The 20486-nt window shown below is 47.7% G+C and overlaps 2 protein-coding genes across 16 annotated transcripts in view; both read right to left on the reverse strand.

Moving 5' to 3' along the window:
• Nucleotides 1–1956: 1956 nt before the first annotated feature.
• On the reverse strand, nt 1957–2528 carry LOC147644096 (uncharacterized). The gene has a single exon (XM_086830175.1). It carries the CDS (start codon nt 2526–2528, stop codon nt 2181–2183), a length of 348 nt encoding a protein of 115 aa, XP_086686301.1. The 3' UTR covers nt 1957–2180.
• A 4547-nt stretch (nt 2529–7075) lies between these two features.
• rl (Mitogen-activated protein kinase rl) overlaps nt 7076–20486 on the reverse strand; it is a 198743-nt gene continuing 185332 nt past the window's right edge. For all 15 annotated transcript variants that reach the window (XR_015271064.1, XR_015271065.1, XR_015271066.1 and 12 more), the window contains one exon: nt 7076–8795. Coding sequence is in view for 10 of the 15 variants with exons in the window: in XM_086830200.1 (XP_086686326.1) it covers nt 8559–8795 (237 nt within the window). In the remaining 5 variants the exon portion in view is untranslated. The remainder of the gene's footprint in view (nt 8796–20486) is intronic.

The raw sequence follows: 20486 nt of genomic DNA on the forward strand, positions 1-20486 counted from the left end.
TATGGGCCACGAAAACTTCCGAATCTGCCTAATTTAGAGGGGATCATCCAGAGAACGTCAGTGCCGTGATGGATCAGCTGCGAGATGGTTGCATTTCGGAGCATAATCTGTCGAAGATCGTTCCCTTGGCAACCCGAGTGAGTAACTACATGGCCTTCTTGCAGTCAGCAAAGGCAGGGCAGCATATGGGGAACCCAGCACTCATGGAGAAGCGTGTGGCCAAGCTTCGTACAAGCAAGCTTCTGGACTGGCCCAGGTATGCTGCGACGATTCAGCCCTTTCCCACTGTAGTGCACTTCAGCGCGTGGCTGCAAGAGTAAGCATACGTTGTTTGTCCTGTTTTGGACGTAGAGGGAAAGGAGCCGAGGCGTCGAATTCTACATGCGAACATCGCCCAATACAAATGTGATCAACGGGATGATCGGCACGGAGGTTGCAGTTCCGAACTGCAGAGAATTTATTGGAGCTTCGTCACCGATCAGAAAGAACATTGTAAGGAGGCATCGGCTCTGTTTCACATGCTTACGAAGTGGACACATGGCTAGATCTTGCAATGAGCATAGTAAGTACCAGACAAATGGATCTGGAATCTGCTGCATGGACGAGGAGAAAAGACCGCAGCAGCGAGGTAGCTTCAGTCGTCACAAAGGAGGGAACCAGCAGTTAGCGGATTCCAGATGCAGCCCGGACAGGAGGTCTTCGACACGAGATGGTTACAGGGTCCACGAGGGGAACCAGCAGCCCACAGTCCCCATATACAGCCTGGAGAAAGGGGACTCCGCAGGCTGCGGATACGCCCGTGTAGAGGAATTTAAGCTGCGTTGACGCCTTCTCTTCCGTATAATCAAAAAATCCAAATAGGGCCGTTAGCAGTATTAACTTAATTGAAACAGATTTGAAGGTTATTGAAGGCATACCTGCCTTAAGTGACTGGGAATAAGTAAGAATCGATCAAGAGCAATTAATGGGAGCAGATGAGGGACAAACGGAATTAAATATTTAATTTAAAGATGGTTTGAACGAATTTGCGGATGCGATGAATTATATTCAAAAATAAAAAACAAATAAACACACCTTTTGGAAATCATTTTGGCTAAAAATAGAATCGTCCTCACGGATTTCAAAAATTTTCTAATGGGATTATTTCTAGCAAAATTAAATATTGTAAGCCCGGCTCTGACATTGGCGAATTTAAGTACAAACGGCCTATAAACATTAGTTTGATAGAAATATAAGTATCTATGATAGTATACGTGTTTTTCAAAATTCCGCGATCCTTCCTTTTTTTTTAAATTCTATTTGTATATATTCTATTTACATGTATTCCGACGATGGTGCCTTCTTTTGACATCTTGTCTTAATAAGACAGCAATCTGGAATACTTGTGCAAGAAAGTCGGATGATTCGATACGGTTGGATTGGTGTCCGGTTCATGAAGAACATGGTGGCACCAGTGGCCAAAGCTATGTACTCTTTCGGCGAACCCATCGTGTCAGTTCGGATAAGACTGGTAAACGAAATCCAATGGCATCCAACATGCCACAAATATCTGTAAGTTAATAATCTGTGTCAGAGATTATCGATATCTCTCAGATAGGCAAGAGCTGTGGAGCTGTCCCATTTCCTCCTTGCTGGCCTACATCTTTCTAATTTATATTTCTCTTCAAGGTTCAACTCTTTCTTACAAATTAATTGCCAAAAACCCAAAATATTATGTATTCCATTACTAATTTAATAATATTAACTGTATCAGCTCTTCTGAACTTCTGAATTCATCTCTTCCTCACATTTTTGTTGATGGCGGAATCTACAATTTAAAATATGTAAAGGAGCTGTAAGTGAGAGCGAGAGTCAAATGGTCGCGAACAGCCTGTACCACTAAGCAAGAAATACATAGAGAAGTCAAACAGAACAAAAAAGTACAATCACCCGAACGAACTGTCTAGAACCCCAGAGTGCGTTCGGCTGTTTCGATTTCGAAGCATTCGTTCGAAACCAACCACAATAAGAATTCACTTTTCAGTCGCAGATCTTTATTCTGTGTATGTGTGTTTTTATATTCGACTTTAATCATAGGACAACACCTAACGTAACATAAATACTTAAAGACTAGGAACGAGGCAAGGACCCATATTGTGCGGTAGGGCCGCATAGCAATGCTTCGCACAATAGTAGGCCTCTTAGCCCGTTCGCTCCCTTCTACCCCTCTCCAACACTCTGAGAGCCTTCAGCACCTTGGCAGAGAATGCTGCTGTCGCTTCCCACATCCTGGGGGTCTCCATCATCAGCGGCACCAGCGTGTCCACCCTGATCTCCGCTCCTGCTACCTCCTCCAGGGCGGCCCTCTCCTCGTCGAATCGGCGGCATTCGAAAACTATGTGGTACACATCCTCCGCAACTCCAGAACCGCACTCCGGGCACCCATCCTCGTCGTCATGGCCGAACCTCTTGAGGTAGCTACGGAAGCAACCATGCCCGCTCAAAACCTGGGTGAGGTAGAAATCCACCTGACCATGCTTCCGCTCCATCCATGCCACTAGGTTGGGGATCAGCCTGTCCGTCCAACGCTCTTTCGACGAGGCGTCCCACTTTGCCTGCCAGCTCTCGTAGCTCCTTCCTCTAGCCGCGCTCTTCGCCTCGGCCTTAGCTCAGCCTCCTGGTCCTTCGTGACTTCGCAGCGCACACCGAACCTCTGCCTTTTCACGGTCCAGCTCCCTCAGGGGGACCATGCCGGCTATCACCAAAACGGCGTCGTCCGAAACCGTCCTGAACGCGCTCGCCACCCTAACAGCGCACAGTCTGTAGGTGGCCTCTACGCCCCGCATGTACGATTTCGTCGCGGCTGCTTTTGCCCACACCGGCGCCGCATACAAGATTTGGGATGTTACGACGCTCGTCAGCAGCTTCCTGGTGATCTGCTTGGGCAGATGTTGGTTGGTGTTGAGCAGTATGCGGGCGAGACTTCCTGCCGTCCCGCTGGCCTTCTTCTGGGCATACTCCAGGTGCTCCCTGAATGACAGCCGTGTGTCGATTAGGAAGCCGAGGTATTTGATCGCCCTCTGCGATCTGATCACGGCTCCACCGACCCGGATCTCGGCCGTTTCCACCGCTTTCCAGCTCGACATCAGGACTGCCTCCGTTTTGTGCGCCGCTAGTTCCAGGCCAGCGCTCGTAAGCCATGCCTCGATCGTTCCGATCGCTTCGTTCGCCAAGTCTTCCGCAGCGGTACGCTCCTTGGCGGTTACGACCACTGCCACGTCGTCGGCGAACCCGACAACAGTAGTGCCACTGGGCATAGGTAGTCGCAGAACCCCGTCGTACATGGTGTTCCAGAGCAGGGGTCCCAACACGGAGCCCTGGGGGACTCCGGCAGAGACTTCGTACGCTCTGGAACCCATAGCTGACGCCACTACGAGCACTCTCTCACTAAAGTAGCTCCTTACTATTTTTAGCAAGTACCCTGGGATATTCAGGGCGACGAGGGACTCCAAGGTTTGGTTCCAGTACGCGGTGTTGAAGGCGTTTCTTATGTCCAGCGTAACCACGAGACAGTAGCTCTTGGAGCCGCCTTTCTACCTCGTACCCGCGATGGCCGAGCCAGCTATGTCCTTGACCAACTCAATGGCATCGAGCGTGGACCTCCCTTTCCGGAAACCGAACTGGCTCGGGGAGAGACCTCCGGACTCCTCGATGGCCGCAGTTAGTCTGGCTGCCACGATCTTCTCGAACACCTTGCCAGCGGTGTCGGTCAGGCAGATTGGCCTGTAGGAGGATGGCTCACCCGGTGGCTTGCCCGGCTTGGAGAGCAGCAGCAGCTTCTGCCTTTTCCACCTCTCCGGAATGATTCCCTCCTCCAAGCACTTGGAGTACAATGAGGCGAACTCCTTCGGGTGGAGTGCTATAGCTATTTTCAGGGCCCTGTTGGGTATGGCATCCGGCCCCGGCGCCTTCTTGTGGTGCACGCTCCTTCCCAACCGAATCACCTCCTCTTCCGAGACTGCGCAGGCGGGGTGGAGGCCCGCGCTCGGCTCCACGGTCACCGGAGCTCCACTCGGGAACAGCGCTCGCACGATGACATCCAGCTCCTCGGGGTCCGATGGGGCTGTGCTGCCAGCTCTCAGGCTCTTGACCACCATCCGGTACGCTCCGCCCCAAGGGTCGTCCTCCTCCTCGTCGCAGAGCTGCAGGAAACGGTCCCTCTTTGCGCCTCTTATGGCCACCTTGAGGGCCTTCCTCGCAATTTTGAAGGCTTCGCTGCACTCCAAGGATCGCGCGGAGCCGCGCACACGACTCAGCTGCCTGCGGGCACGGTGGCAGGTGGATCGCAGATCGGCGATCTAGTCGCTCCACCAGAAAACTGGCCTGCGACTTCCTCGAAACGACCCTCTCAGCCGCATGCTCTGGTCGCATGCATGCTCCAGCGCTGCTGGGCCCAAGCGTTGAACTCGCCTCCGACTATGACGTTGGCCCTTCCACGTAGGTCGCTGCTGAGGTCCTCAAGGATCCTGCTGAACGTCTCCAGCGGGAGGCTAGGCGCCAGATAGCAGCTATAGATATGGAAGCCGCCGACTTCCGCCCTCACGAATCCCTCTGCTGCCAGGATGTTGGACATTTGCCGCAGGCCGCCTTGCCAGAGCGGTCCTTGGCCCACTCTCCTCCCTCTCTAACCCTATAGGGCTCGCTGATTATGGCCACATCCGCCCCTACCTCGCGCACCGTCTGCGTCAGCAGGTCCTGCGCAGCTCTGCAGTGGTTCAGGTTGAGCTGGATCAGCTGCATTCGGGTCTTGAACGGACGAGCCCGCCATTTGTGCCCGGAGTCCTTTTTCTGCCCGGCTGGTGGTTCGCCTCTCCAGGGCCGACTCCTCTGCCGGAACTGCAGGCAGCAGCCTTGTGGCCTGCTTCGCCACACTTGATGCAGCAACCGCTTTTGTCCACCAGGCTCTTACACCTGATGGCGATGTGCCCAAGTTCCAGGCATCTAAAGCAGCGAGGGGGGCCCTCGCGCTCTCGGAGTCTACACCGGGTCCATTCATGCGGACCTCGCCTCGCCGCCTAACCTCCGACGCCATAGAGCTAGGCAGGCTGAGGACCGCCGTTTTGGTTTCCCCATACCCGGGGCGGAGGCTTCGGATCCTCACTGCACCTTCACTCAGCTGGTATTGGTCTGAGAAGGCTGTACGGATCTCGGTTACGGAAGGTTACGAATCTCGAAGACGCAGACCTTCGACTCCTCCGTCAGCGCTCGCACTTCGACCGCGTCGCCGAGGACCTGAGAGATGCTGACCCTCATGGACTCGGCACTCTCGTTGCTCCCTCTGGCTACCTCCAGGAGCAAGTTGCCCCTGGCCGTCCTACGCACCTTGCTGACTGACCCTCCGAAGTTGGTCAGCTTGCTGTCCTCCCTTCTGGTGACCAGCGCCAGGATCTCGCTGTAGCTTTTTCCCGGTGCCTCTACTATCACCGCGTCGGGGCGAGCTTTGCGGGTTTGCTTCTTCCTCCTGACCACGGTGCTCCACGAGTCCCCGCCGTTCGCTGGCACGGGATCTGGTGATCTTGTTGGTCCTGCATCGTTCCCTGTCCCGTACTCTGTTGCCCGAGACTTTGCTTGGGGAGCTCGTTGGGCATTCCGGATACCCCTCGCCGTAGCTGCAGGGGCTGTAGCCTGAACTTGTGGGGCTCGCGTCCGCCCTGGGACTTCGCTACTCGACCCCGCGTCTGTTGGCTGGCTGAACCTTCGCCACGGCTCCGTTTGGATTGCCCGGTCCTTCCTCCCTGCGGCAGCCGTTTGTTGGGCCTTGCTTACGCCAGGCTTGCCGCCAGGCGCGGTCTGTGTATGTGTGTATATGTGTACAAGCGCTCGCACGTTTGTATGCGTGTGCAAATTTCTGTATGCATCCTGCAGTACCGCGTGTCATCAATATGCCACTGTCACCAACATGTCTGCCGACTGCGACTTCTACCGAGTCGACCCTCTGCCGACTGCGACTTCTACTACGACGCTCTGCTCACGATACAGTTACGGCGGTAGTCTAGACGGCAGTACCATGGCACGCCCGTTGATGCAGTCTTTTTCATAGATTTCGGACGGCCACAGCCAGTGCGTCGCGGTGGCTGCTCACTTGCTTATGACGTCACAGCAATACTTAGCGGCTAGCGCTTGCATTGGGAGACAAATTATTGAAGCTATCTAACCATAATTACTACTTATTTTAATTTAAGTTTTTTTCTGACAATATATTTTCCAAAAGGCATTTTTGACCGACAGAAATTATTATTGCATTCTATATTGTATTAAAACATGTTATGGCCACTTAAATATCGATAGCATTGATAGACCCACATAAGGAGTGTTATACGATTAGCTCAGGGATGCCACCCTGCCCCAATAGCAGATCGGTAGCATGCACCACCTTATGAGGAAAAAGGTTCTTGACCTGGAATGGTTCGAACCTGAAACAACGGTTCCAACCAGAAAAGAAAAGAGAAGGTGAAAAGAAACCACAAGGGGATAGAGCGGTTAATTTGTTCCAAGCTACGCGAGAGGGCGGGTCACGAAATTTGAAATTAAAAGTGACTTTTGAAAAGAAAAGTAAAAAAACTCTGTGCGCGTGCGCTCCCACAAAAACGTTGAGTGGTAAATTTGAGATTGTGAAAAGACCACGAAATCGCTTGGACGTGAGCGGAGGAGAAAACTCAAAAGGTGAGTGGTCTTGGTCCGGAGTGAAGCCCTATTATCATGGCTCTTATTTCCAGGCTCGACCAGACCCAGTCCTCGCAGAAAAATTCCGGCCTGTCACAAAATTCTGGCCGTCACATAATTCCGGCTTGTCACAAAATTCTGGCCGTCACAAAATTCTGGCTGTGCCCTGGGACATTAAACATAACCCCAAATCGCGGTAAAGAGTCGGCAGGCATATGTGCGCCAACACCGACATTATAAATATAAAAAAATTTAAGGAGGGAGAATCGTCGAGGACGGCCGACACGCCTTCAGAGTGGCGACACCGGGAGCTTTGCAGCTTCAGCCAAATCTTTTTTTTGTCTTAGGTTAAATTTAAATGTGTTCTTTCATGTTTGTTTGCGGAATATTTTCGTTTAATTTTAACTATTTATTTATATATATATTCGTTACGTTTTTAAACGATTTTAGTATTTTTAAATTATTTCTATACAATTTCTTATTTATCACATATTTATTATCCATTAATATTTCTTATAATTATTTATTTATTTATTCTACATCTATATACATATATATTCAAAATACTTCAGTCAGGTGTTCTGTTCTGTTTCTGTTCTGTTTTTGCACAATTTTTGGTTGTCTATAGGATTTGGCTTTTTCATTTATATTTCCCCTGCGAACCCCCCCCTTGAGAGCTCTTACGGGTAGGAAGGATCCGAATGTTTTAAAGGGAATTAAGTAAATTGAAGAAAATTTGTAAAAAAAAAAAAAAAATCGAGACCAAAAATCTGCAAAAAGAGAGAAGCAATTTAACAGGTGAATTAACCTGCACATCACTTAATTATAGGATAATGCTTGTAAAAATAAATATAAGATGAAGAGTCAAAGTATGAATATGGAGTAGCGACTTTAATGTGGGGGAAAGGGGAGTGAACCGGGATAATGAGTGAGTGAAACAGTTCACGGGCAGTTGCAACCAAAAAGGTTGGACTCATGCGAGCAGCTGCATGGTAGGGAAGGGATGAGCATGTGGCCTCCAGTTCATCAGGAGAAGCCAGGTCCGTTGTGTGTGTGTGAGGAACCATAGATAAAGTTGTCTTTTTTCCGCGTGTTTAAAATAAACCGCGCGGAGTATAGTGTTGTGTGAACGTCGAGTATCGACGAAATTTATTGTTGTGTGTGGCGGGCAGGGTTAGGGAATGGCCCGAAGAGAGAGCTAGCCGGTGCCAGCCCAAATGCCACGCAGGTCCATTAGTAGGGAAATAACAATATGGCGCCCAATTTGAATGGCAACACTATATCCTGCTGAGGATATAAAGAAGGGTATTTCTAGTTAATGGGTCTGGATAAGAGCGGGCGATCGCTCGAGAGGTCTCTCGCCAGAAAGAAGGACCCACTAATTACAAATATACAAGTGGCCACTGAGAGGTATCACTTCACACATCACATCAGCGGATGATAAGAAGCTGACTTGCGAACTGTGATAAAGGGAAGGACCCACTAATTACAAATATACAAGTGGCCACAGAGAGGTATCACTTCACACATCACATCAGCGGATGATAAGAAGCTGATTTGCGAACTGTGATAAAGGGAACAATTTTACCATATGTGATATAAATCTGTGATATAGCCATAGGTAAAAGTAGGAATAGGGAATAGGACCATAAGTTGGAAATAAAAAGAAAGAAACAAGAAAAAACTGACGACTGTGCCAGGTATTCTAGCCTTGGCATATTGCGTACAGCGGGAAGAGGGAAAACTAATTGCGACATTAAAGGGATTTAAGCGCAGAAAGAAATTAGGTAAAGGTAGTTAGTAGCGAAACATTGCAGCTTGTTAAATAAAATATGGTAGATAGGGCATAAAATATTTTAAATTAATAAAAAAAATAAATAAATAAATAAAAATAAAAAAATAAAAAAAAGCAGATTAAATTCAATTAAAGTTGCTAATTGTTTTTTTTTTGCGAGGATCGGAAAGTCCTGCGACATCTGCGGACCCAAGGTGACGGTTCGTGAGTCTTTGGAAGCGACCAGATCAAGAAGATGACCCCGGCTGCGAAGCGTAGAGCAGGAAGTAGCATCATTTAAGAAGCAGGATGAGTCCGTCTGAAAGCAAAAGAAATTAATTAATTAGTTATATGCTTTCTGGCGTCCTTAAATACAAGCCATCAATCCAATTGATGATTTACGCTAGGTGACGAGCCGACAGGTTTGTTTAGTTTTGATAATAATTGTTCATTCACACACAAATAGATGGCATAAGGATCAATAAGAGCACACACACCACTCACGATCCGGGGAACTTCTTTCCCCCAATTCGTGTAATTTCGTTGAAATTCGATTGGAAATCCGTCGATTTTTTTTTTATTAGTTGTGTTTATTAGTTGAGGCCGCATTTATTTTTGTTTACTTATTGTTGATTGGGATCGGCATATTCCCGTAGAATGGCTGACAAAGGTAATGCTGAGGCAGGGAATGGAGAAAAGGGTGCTGAAGGGTTGATATCAGGGTCGGTCGGTGACCGAATAAGCGAACAACATGGGAGGAGAGTTCCACGGATCCTGAACCTAGACCCAGAAGGCACTCCACACGGGTACTCGAATATCCAACTGAAGCATACAGGTCGATGCAAAAGCGGGAAATGCAGGAACTGATTCAGGTTTCACAAGAACAGATCCGAGTCGACATGACGCACCTGATGGACATTCGCATCGACCAGTGCATGCGAGCAGGTTTTGCCGAAATGATGAAGAGGATGGATCAACGAGACGCAGCTTCTTCATCATCATCGAACAGGTCTGCGAACACCGAGAGGGATCTGAAGGAAGGCCAGCAACCGGAAAAAGAGCGCGAACCAGTCCTAGGACAGGGCGAGCAGCAGAGGAACTCCTGGCAAGCTTTTGGCCAAAATGTTGGCCAGAATTCTACATTCCAGTCGAGCCAACGGCTTCAGGGAAGACCCGGCGATGGAAGGACCCAAGGAGTAGGGAATACCCAGGGTGGATTTAACCTTGCAGGACCAGGAAACCGAGCAAGATCCCGTAGTGTTGACCAAGTTGGAGCATATGTCCAGGGCCGGAACAACGCTCAAAGCATTCCAGACGGACGAATCACAACCCGCAATCGTCATGATGTGCCGTTGGATAAATGGGGGTTCCAATTTACGGGAAACGCAAGGGGAATAAATGCGGAAGATTTCCTATTTAGAGTGGAGCACCTCCAGCACCATTATGGAATGCCGTGGCCGGAGCTATTGAGGGATTTTCATCACTTGCTCGTAGAAGAGGCATCAGAGTGGTATTGGATCCTAATCCGCACCAAGCAGCCTCGATCCTGGGAAGAGCTCAAGCAGGCACTCGAGCGATTCTGCGACAAAAGGAGCGACTACGACAGAATCCAGGACATAGCCGAGAGGAAGCAGAGACCCGGAGAGACGTTGGAGGAGTACTTCACGGCGCTCAGGAAGCTAGTTGCCTCCCTTGTGGGTGGAGTGGACCCGGATTGGATCATCAAAACGGCGAAAAGAAACTTGGCTGTGCCAGTCAGGCAACGGGTGTATCCAATCCGCGTCTATACTTTAGAGCATCTACACGATGAGTGTAAGGAAGCGGAGAGGACTCTGGATCCGGAGCACGGGAGACAGCGCATGCGATTGCCCACGACCTACAGGCCCAGACAGGAATAAAAGAGACGGTAGGCCAAGAATCCCTGTCGGACTCCGAAGAGGTGGTGGATGCAATAGCAGGAGCAGCGCCGAGAAAGCTTCTAATTTTCTGGAACTGCCAGCAGAGTGGTCATGTTTACCAGGATTGCGAAGCAGCGCAGCGAAAAGTGTTTTGCTACAGATGCGGGTTGCCGAACACGGGGACACCCAAATGTCCAAATTGCAGGACGGGAAACGCCCAGAGGAACGCAGCTGCGACGGGCGAACCGCGTTCCACGAAGGAGCCTGAGAGGAGGCCCCGAGCCAGTTAGGAGGAGAATACCGTGAGGGCACTCAACCGAGCGTGCAGGGACCACGCCGACTACATCTGACCCTAAGCGAGAGGGTGTGCCGATACAAGGAAGCACGCCAACGGATATTCGGGGAGAATCAGCTGGCAGGGATGACGCTTGTCTCGAAAAGGGTGAAGAAAGCGAGAGACCGGTTCCGAAGAAGGAAGCAAGAGCGATTCCAAGTGCAGCAAACAATTATTGCAATGGGAAGGACAGGAAGACAGGATAGGGAGACGGACCCAAGGCCATATGTAGCGATCGAGATTTCCGGAAGGACCATAAGGGGTCTGTTGGACTCAGGAACATCCGTAATCTTGCTGGGAAAAGGTTGCAGAGAGCTGTTAGAAACTCTGGATATCATCTTGAAACCATATTATGCCAAAGTTAAAACGGAAATTAAAACGAATGGGGCAACTCAACTGATCCTAGGAAAAGTCACGATACCGATGACATATAAGAAAGACATGAATTTGATGAATTTGTTTTTATGTCCATCGCTGGAACAAGAGTTGTACCTGGGAGTGGATTTTTGGAAGAGTTTCAAGATAGCGCCGGAGATCTTCAATCTAGAGTCAATTCAGGAGGAGATAATCCAAGAAGGAGCGAAGAAAGAGGAACCTGAGCCACATGATCTGACCAAGGAGCAGAAAGAAAAGTTACAAATCCGCGAGTTCTTCTTGACGTTTGAAGCGAATGGTCTTGGAAGGACGGACAAGATGAAGCACGCTATCGAGCTGGTAGAAGGAGCAGTCCCAGTAAAGGATCGGCATTATCCCGTATCACCAGCAGTACAGTCCCTGATCTACGAGGAAGTCGACGAGATGCTCCGATTAGGCGTGATAGAGGAAAGTGACAGCGCCTGGAGTAATACGAACAACACTCGTAAGGAAGCCCGGGAAAAATCGCCTATGTTTAGATGCCAGAAAGCTTAACAAGGTTACAATAAAGGATGCCTATCCACAACAAAGCATCGAAGGGATACTAAGCCGTATTAATACGACCAAGTACATATCGAGCGTGGATCTGAATCATGGTTTTTGGCAGATTGAACTGGAAGAGAAAAGCCGAAGGTATACGGCGTTTATGGTGCCGGGACGTCCCTTGTACCATTTTGTGACGATGCCCTTCGGCCTAACAAATGCAGCGCAACGCCTTTGTCGACTCATAGATAAAGTGATTCCACAGAGGTTGAGGGAGAACGATTTTATGTATTTAGATGACCTGTTGGTTGTGTCTCCGACATTCAAAGAATCTAGGTGTTCTTCCTCCGAGAAGTGGCAGAACTCTTGAGGGAAGCTGGCTTGACCATAGGGTTGAAGAAGTCGCATTTCTGCTTCAAGGAACTCAGATATTTGGGCTTCATCATAGGAGGTGGCGTCTTGAAGACAGACCCAAAGAAGGTGGGGGCAATTCAGAATCTGGGCATTCCAAAGAGTATGCGGGAGGTGAGAAGCTTTCTAGGAACAGCGGGATGGTACAGGAGATTCATAAAGGGTTTCGCTGACCTCGCGGCGCCGCTGACGGATTCGCTTAAAAAAGGGAAGAAATTCAACATGACGGCGGAGGCTAAGCAAGCGATTGAATCCCTGAAAAAGGCGCTCATGACGGCACCAGTACTGACACACCCGGATTTTTCACGAAGATTCTTTGACCAGTGCGATGCGTCAGATTCCGGAGTGGGAGCGGTATTGTTCCAGGAGGAAGCAGACGGCGGCGAACGACCGATAGCATTTATGTCGCAGAAGCTCAACCAGTGCCAACGGAACTACAGTGTTACGGAGAAGGAATGCTTTGCAGCCGTAGTGGCAATCAAGCGTTTCCGGCCATACATAGAGCTGATGCCATTCACCGTGATTACGGATCATGCCAGTCTGAAGTGGTTAATGTCCTTGAAAGATTTGAGTGGAAGGCTGGCAAGATGGTCCCTAAAACTGCAAGCGTACGACTTTGACATCCAACACCGGAAAGGATCGGAAAATGTAGTGGCTGATACCAAATCGAGAATGGTGGAAGAGGTTCAGGAAGAAGAAGACGACTGGATGCTGGGATTCCAGACCGTAGAGTTTGAACCGGAGGAGTATCGCGAACTGCTAAACGTGGTTGAAGCAGAAAAGGAAAAGCGGCCAGATATAAAGGCAGTGGATGGCTTTGTATTCAAACGGGTCAGGACGAGCAGTAAACCAGAACTCGAAGAAAGTTGCTGGAAGTTGTGGGTTCCAACGTCGTTGGGCCAGACTTTGATTGAACAAGCGCACACACCACCATCGAAGGCCCATGGAGGAATGGCAAAAACCCTGCATCGTTTAAGGCAAAGGTTCCATTGGCCGGGCATGGTAGCCCAGGTGCGAAACTTCATCAGGGACTGCAAGGTGTGCAAGGAGACTAAGCCATCGTATGGAGGTCCGAGGCCAGGACTGGGAGGGGAAACCATCACGTATAGTCCAGAAGATCCACATTGACTTTTTGGGAAAGTATCCCCGCTCAAGAAAAGGCCACGCATACATTTTTATCGTGGTCATTTCTCAAAATTTGTGTTCTTAAAGGCAATGAAGGAGGTAACAATAGCGGAAGTCATCAAGTTCTTGACGAAGGAGATTTTTCATACGTTTGGAGTTCCAGAAACCATACATTCGGACAATGGGAAACAGTTCGTGGCGAAGCGATTTCAAAGCATGATCGAGCAGTACCGGATCAGGCACGTAAGGACGGCAGTCTACTCCCCACAATCAAATGCGGCGGAGAGGGTCAACCAGTCGGTGCTTAACGCAATACGAGCATACCTTGAGGGTGACCACCGAGAGTGGGATTTGTATCTTCCAGAAATAGAGGCAGCATTAAGAAGCTCGGTTCATCAAGCTACAGGGGTAACACCGTATTTTGCCTTGTTTAGGCAGAACATGTATACCAATGGGGCAGATTACCAGTTAGCACGGAAGCTTCGAGCATTGGAGGACAACGAGCTCGAGGGCTTGGAGCCAGGAGATATTTTCGCATTGCTGAGGGACACCATAAGACGGAACCTGCATGAGGCACATGAAACCAGCGCAAGGAATTTTGATCGGCAGACGCGAGAAGTAACCTTCCAGCCCGGACAAGAGGCGTTTCGCAGGAGTCGCGTGCCAAGCGACTTTGGTAGGAGTTTCAACGCCAAATTTGCAAGAAAATTTGTTAAATGTCGGATTCGGAGACCGGTAGGGAATCATATGTACGAGGTGGATGATTTGAACGGGAAGTTGGCCGGAGTGTTTCATGTCAGAGACCTGAAGCAATAGAGGAACGACCGCGGAAGTGGGCAGCACCCTAGAACCTGGAGGAAAGGACAACCATCGAAGAGGACCTGCAAGAAAGAAGAAGGTATACATCGGGGATCGGATTAGGACACAAAGCTCGCCAGCTCACGCAGAGTAAGGGACACCAGTATCATCTTCCGTCTAATTAACGGGCGGAGGAAGGGATCAAGTCCAGGCATCAGTGGGTGGTCTCCCTCGTTGGGCGCTGTTTGGGCATCAGATTTGGCCCTTCATGATTAAGGCCAGTTTTTCACTGCCAATTCAGTTTTGGGCAATTTTGCTTGTCAGTGTGGTGTTATGGCCACTTAAATATCGATAGCATTGATAGACCAACATAAGGAGTGTTATACGATTAGCTCAGGGATGCCACCCTGCCCCAATAGCAGATCGGTAGCATGCACCACCTTATGAGGAAAAAGGTTCTTGACCTGGAATGGTTCGAACTGGAAACAACGGTTCCAACCAGAAAAGAAAAGAGAAGGTGAAAAGAAACCACAAGGGGATAGAGCGGTTAATTTGTTCCAAGCTACGCGAGAGGGCGGGTCACGAAATTTGAAATTAAAAGTGACTTTTGAAAAGAAAAGTAAAAAAAACTCTGTGCGCGTGCGCTCCCACAAAAACGTTGAGTGGTAAATTTGAGATTGTGAAAAGACCACGAAATCGCTTGGACGTGAGCGGAGGATCACCGAGGACGGGAAGCTGGTTCGAGAAAACTCAAAAGGTGAGTGGTCTTGGTCCGGAGTGAAGCCCTATTATTATGGCTCTTATTTCCAGGCTCGACCAGACCCAGTCCTCGCAGAAAAATTCCGGCCTGTCACAAAATTCTGGCCGTCACATAATTCCGGCTTGTCACAAAATTCTGGCCGTCACAAAATTCTGGCTGTGCCTTGGGACATTAAACATAACCCCGAATCGCGGTAAAGAATCGGCAGGCATATGTGCGCCAACACCGACATTATAAATATAAAAAAATTTAAGGAGGGAGAATCGTCGAGGACGGCCGACACGCCTTCAGAGTGGCGACACCGGGAGCTTTGCAGCTTCAGCCAAATCTTTTTTTTGCCTTAGGTTAAATTTAAATGTGTTCTTTCATGTTTGTTTGCGGAATATTTTCGTTTAATTTTAACTATTTATTTATATATATATTCGTTACGTTTTTAAACGATTTTAGTATTTTTAAATTATTATTATTATTTCTATACAATTTCTTATTTATCACATATTTATTATCCATTAATATTTCTTATAATTATTTATTTATTTATTCTACATCTATATACATATATATTCAAAATACTTCAGTCAGGTGTTCTGTTCTGTTTCTGTTCTGTTTTTGCACAATTTTTGGTTGTCTATAGGATTTGGCTTTTTCATTTATATTTCCCCTGCGAACCCCCCCCCCCCCTTGAGAGCTCTTACGGGTAGGAAGGATCCGAATGTTTTAAAGGGAATTAAGTAAATTGAAGAAAATTTGTAAAAAAAAAAAAAAATCGAGACCAAAAATCTGCAAAAAGAGAGAAGCAATTTAACAGGTGAATTAACCTGCACATCACTTAATTATAGGATAATGCTTGTAAAAATAAATATAAGATGAAGAGTCAAAGTATGAATATGGAGTAGCGACTTTAATGTGGGGGAAAGGGGAGTGAACCGGGATAATGAGTGAGTGAAACAGTTCACGGGCAGTTGTAACCAAAAAGGTTGGACTCATGCGAGCAGCTGCATGGTAGGGAAGGGATGAGCATGTGGCCTCCAGTTCATCAGGAGAAGCCAGGTCCGTTGTGTGTGTGTGAGGAACCATAGATAAAGTTGTCTTTTTTCCGCGTGTTTAAAATAAACCGCGCGGAGTATAGTGTTGTGTTAACGTCGAGTATCGACGAAATTTATTGTTGTGTGTGGCGGGCAGGGTTAGGGAATGGCCCGAAGAGAGAGCTAGCCGGTGCCAGCCCAAATGCCACGTAGGTCCATTAGTAGGGACATAACAAACATTTTTATTTGTTTCAGTACATTTGCAAATTTATAAAATTATAATAATTAAAAACTAATTGTATAATTAATTAATTAATTGTAAACTAGAAAATAATAGATTTATGGTAAATTTATAACATTATTTTTCAACTATGAACAGAATGTACTCACATACATACTTATGTATGTATGCAACAATACACGCGAAATCGTCTTCTGTTGAAGTAAGCTCTCAAAGTTGACCAAAAGCGTTTTAGGTGCCTGCAAGTAAGTGAGTACATATATACATATGTGTGTTGTTGTTAATTTCCAATATATTGAATTGATTTGATTTTGTAATGATAATTTACATACATATATTATTTAAATTATTTCGCCGCTTGAATTTGCTGCCGATTATAAAATACATTGCGTATATACATATGTATAATCGGTACCCAGGGAACACCACGAGGAGGCCATTGTAAAAACAATGAGGCCATCAAAAGACGACTTCCAAGTCGACTTGAGATAATTAAACGTAGTTTCAAAATTTCCTTGTTCAAAAAAATAAATAAATAAATAAAAATAACAAAAATTATCTTAAAAGACGTGCATAAAAATAATTAAAATGTTCTAAAATAACATGCATAAAAATAATTCAAAATAACTAAAAATGACATCATAGATATACCGACCCTGATTTTGAAGTTGATGGTAAGTTAGATTAGTTTTTAGGACTTTAATATGTCTATTTTTCTTATGCTTTTTAGCCTCTCAGATCTCCCACATAATTTTTCTGAAAGCCATACACTATTTTTCCTAAGCAGGATGAGCAGAAAATAATTTAAAATGTGATTTCTGTGTTCATTAAAATTATTATCTTCCGAATACCATTTTGAGTATTTATCTTCGGTTTCCGCCTGTGCAATACATTTAATTACTAAGGTTTCTTTAATATTTCTAGCATGAGGAAATTCTTTAAAAAATGTGTGAAATATATTTTAATGCCACTTAATAAGTTCAGAAAAATCGTCATGTGGGGCTTTTACTTTCAAATTATTGTTTGTATTTCTGTACTTTTTGTTGAATAAAAATAGTTCGGATTGCTCAAAATTTACTAATTCATCTTTTGTGAGCATCTTGCAGGTATCACAATTAAATTTCTGTTGTGATTTAAATAGCACAAAGCCTGTAAAATATCTTAATGCATTTTCACTTGCTACGCTCATGACAAGGGTGGCGGTTTCGTTATCGTCCAAAATTTCCATTTCGTCCGATTGTGCTTCAAAACAAATATCTATATCTTTATAATACACCTGTTCTTGGTCTTTTGGATCGGAGGCCTGTTCCTCATTTACGTTTTTAACTGCATTAATAATTATTTCAGCATCTTCTAGCTTGCAGTTTTCAGTGGTTTAGAAGAAATAACCTTCATTGACAACATCTTTGAAATTATGGCATTGAACTCAAATAGCGTTGGATTGTTGTTTGTACCGCCTCTACTTCTTATTAAATAAAATAAGTGCTCCATTGCATCCTGAATAAGACGGGATAATATCAGAAAATATACATTGCCTTCACTCCAGACATCTTGCGCAAGCTTAAAAACTGAATTTATGGAAAGAATAAATCCGTCTATACAATAAACTTTGTTGGGGTATTTACATTTTTTAAATTGTGTTTCATTTAAATAATGTATTTTTCTGTGTCACTATTATTCTGCATGGAGGCTTTGAAAGGATTTTTACTATATATATTATTGCTGTTCAAGCAATCGAAGAGCCTATTAATTTTTGTCAATAAATTTTACTGTTGTAAGTGCTTGTTCTTCGCAGTCATTAAATGTGCCATTTTTAATAAGTGTCTTTAAGACAGAAGCGACTGTTTGGATAAATACCTGCGTAGCATATTTAACCCTTCATTTTTTTCGAAGGAGTTTGGGTCTATATGTTTCTGAGATAGCTTTGGGCATAACCGAGTTGACCAGTTGTTTGTGTCAATTTCAAACAATTTAACAATAATTTTCCATGAGACTTCGCCATCTGGAGTCATAATACCATTTTTCATCAAAATATTGCGAAGCGATTTAAATAAGTAGTAATTAAAGTTAGATAACTTAAATAATTTGTCTCCCAATGCAAGCGTTAGCCGCTAAGTATTGCTGTGACGTCATAAGCAAGTGAGCCGCAGCCGCGGCGCACTGGCTGTGGCCGTCCGAAATCTATGAAAAAGACTCTGCCCTGCAGTACCTGTCATCAATAATTCATCAACGTTTCATCAATAGTCAAGGGGGGGTTGTTGATGATTCATCGATGACAGGCCATACAAACTGTTGATTTATTTAACATGGGCATGTCCTAGGCTGTCATCAATAAAAATTCATCAATAATTAATCGATGATTCATCAACCATTATCAACAAATTCATCAACAATTCATCGATGATTCATCAACAATTCATCGATGTTTCATCAACTAAATTTTTCAACGGCCGGGCCATGGTTCTGCCGACGACTGCCGTCTTGACTATCGCCGTAACTGTATCGTGGACAGAGCGTCGTAGTAGTAGTCGCAGTCGGCGGGGAAACTCCTGGCCAACGAGGGACCCCGAAAATGCACTGGCCGTTTTCCTACCCAACACCCTCGCAGCGTCGGTCCCAAATGGACGGCTGCGAGACCCGGTGCCGTAGTGGCCGGCGGTGGAACAAGCCTGGCAGAAGGCTTAAGCTGCATATAATTCCAAACCCAGGCAGCGTCTGACCCACAAAGGGCGGCTACCTGGTCTGCGCCTCTGCCATAGTGGCCGGCAGTCAAAGAACCTGGCAGAAGGTATAAAATGGATGGCTTGGTTTGGGCGACAATGCACTCTTTAACTAGAATATCGGAAAATAACACAAATCCATCCGTGGGGAAACCCACGGTCAGGGCAAGGATTCTGGAGGCCCTACCTAACTCTCCAACACACCCCGTCGTGGAGGTGGCTGACTTGGTCGCCTCCGTAGGTACTGCACCAAGCCAGGAGATGGTAATGGGAAAGGGAGATCCTGCTGCATTCTGGAAGAGGAGCTTGATGGCCCGATCCCCACCCTTCGCGGCGTCCCCGGCGTCGGAGAGGAGTAAAACCGGCGATCCCGCGGACTTGGCCAAGAGGGGCAGGTACCCGGCCAGCCCGGTGAGCGGTCCCAGGGGCACGCTTCCTAAAAGGAGCAAAGCTGCCCTTGATGAGCCTTCATCCGACACTGAGGAGGACAAGGAACGGGCTCTTACGCGTATAGAGAGCGTCTGCAGGCTCGGAAAGCTGCTGGGCGAGCTCCACAGCCTTGTTCATGAGAAGCAGGTGCGCCACATCAATATCGCCATGAAGTCGATGATTGACGAGATGCGGAAGCTGAAATCCTGTATTGAGCTGGCGGCCGAAATGCCCGAGGAGCCCAGGGAGCCGTACGCTCGGGATGGAGTCTGCGCTAAGTGCTCTCAGACTGCGCCTGGTGGCAAGCCTGGCATAAGCAAGGCCCAACAAACGGCTGCCGCAGGGAGGAAGGACCGGTCAGTCCTGACGGAGCCGTGGCGAAGGGTCAGCCAGCCGACAGTCCCGGGTGCGAGTAGCGAAGTCCCCGGGACGACGCGAGCCCCGCAAACCCAGGCTACAGCCCCTGCAGCGTCGGCGAGGGGTATCCGAAAGGTCAAACGAGCTCCCCAAGCAAACCATCGGGCACCAGAGCACGGGAAAGGGAACTCGGCAGGACCAATAAGACCACCTGATCCCGTGCCAGTGAATGCCTGGGACTCGTGCAGCACCGTGGTCAGGAGGAAGAAGCAGACCCGCAAAGCTCGCCCCGACGCGGTGATCGTAGAGGCACCGGGGAAAAGCTACAGCGAGATCCTGGCTCTGGTTACTAGAAGGGAGGACAGCAAGCTGACCGACCTTAGAGGGGCAGTCAGCAAGGTGCGTAGGACGGCCAGGGGCAACTTGCTCCTGGAGGTAGCCAGAGGGAGCAACGAGAGTGCCGAGTCCATGAGGGTCAGCATCTCTCAGGTCCTTGGCGACGCGGTCGAAGTGCGAGAGCTGACGGAGGAGTCGAAGGTCTGCGTCTTCGAGATTCGTAACCTCGACGCGATCACTACAGAGAGCGAGATCCGTACAGCCTTCTCAGACCAATACCAGCTGAGTAAAGGTGCAGTGAGAATCCGAAGCCTCCGCCCCGGATATGGGGAAACTAAAACGGCGGTCCTCAGCCTGCCTAGCTCTATGGCGTCGGAGGTTAGGCGGCGATGCGAGGTCCGCATAGGATGGACCCGGTGTAGAGTCCGAGAACGCGAGGGCCCCCCTCGCTGCTTTAGATGCCTGGAACTTGGGCACATCGCCATCAGGTGTAAGAGCCTGGTGGACAAAAGCGGTTGCTGCATCAAGTGTGGCGAAGCAGGCCACAAGGCTGCTGCCTGCAGTTCCGGCAGAGCAGTCGGCCCTGGAGAGGCGAACCACCAGCCGGGCAGAAAAAGGACTCCGGGCACAAATGGCGGGCTCGTCCGTTCAAGACCTGAATGCAGCTGATCCAGCTCAA

The sequence above is a fragment of the Drosophila serrata genome, unplaced genomic scaffold, assembly GCF_035046125.1.
Source record: "Drosophila serrata isolate PLE 108 unplaced genomic scaffold, ASM3504612v1 contig_229, whole genome shotgun sequence".
In the NCBI taxonomy this organism is placed as follows: Eukaryota; Metazoa; Arthropoda; class Insecta; order Diptera; family Drosophilidae; genus Drosophila; species Drosophila serrata.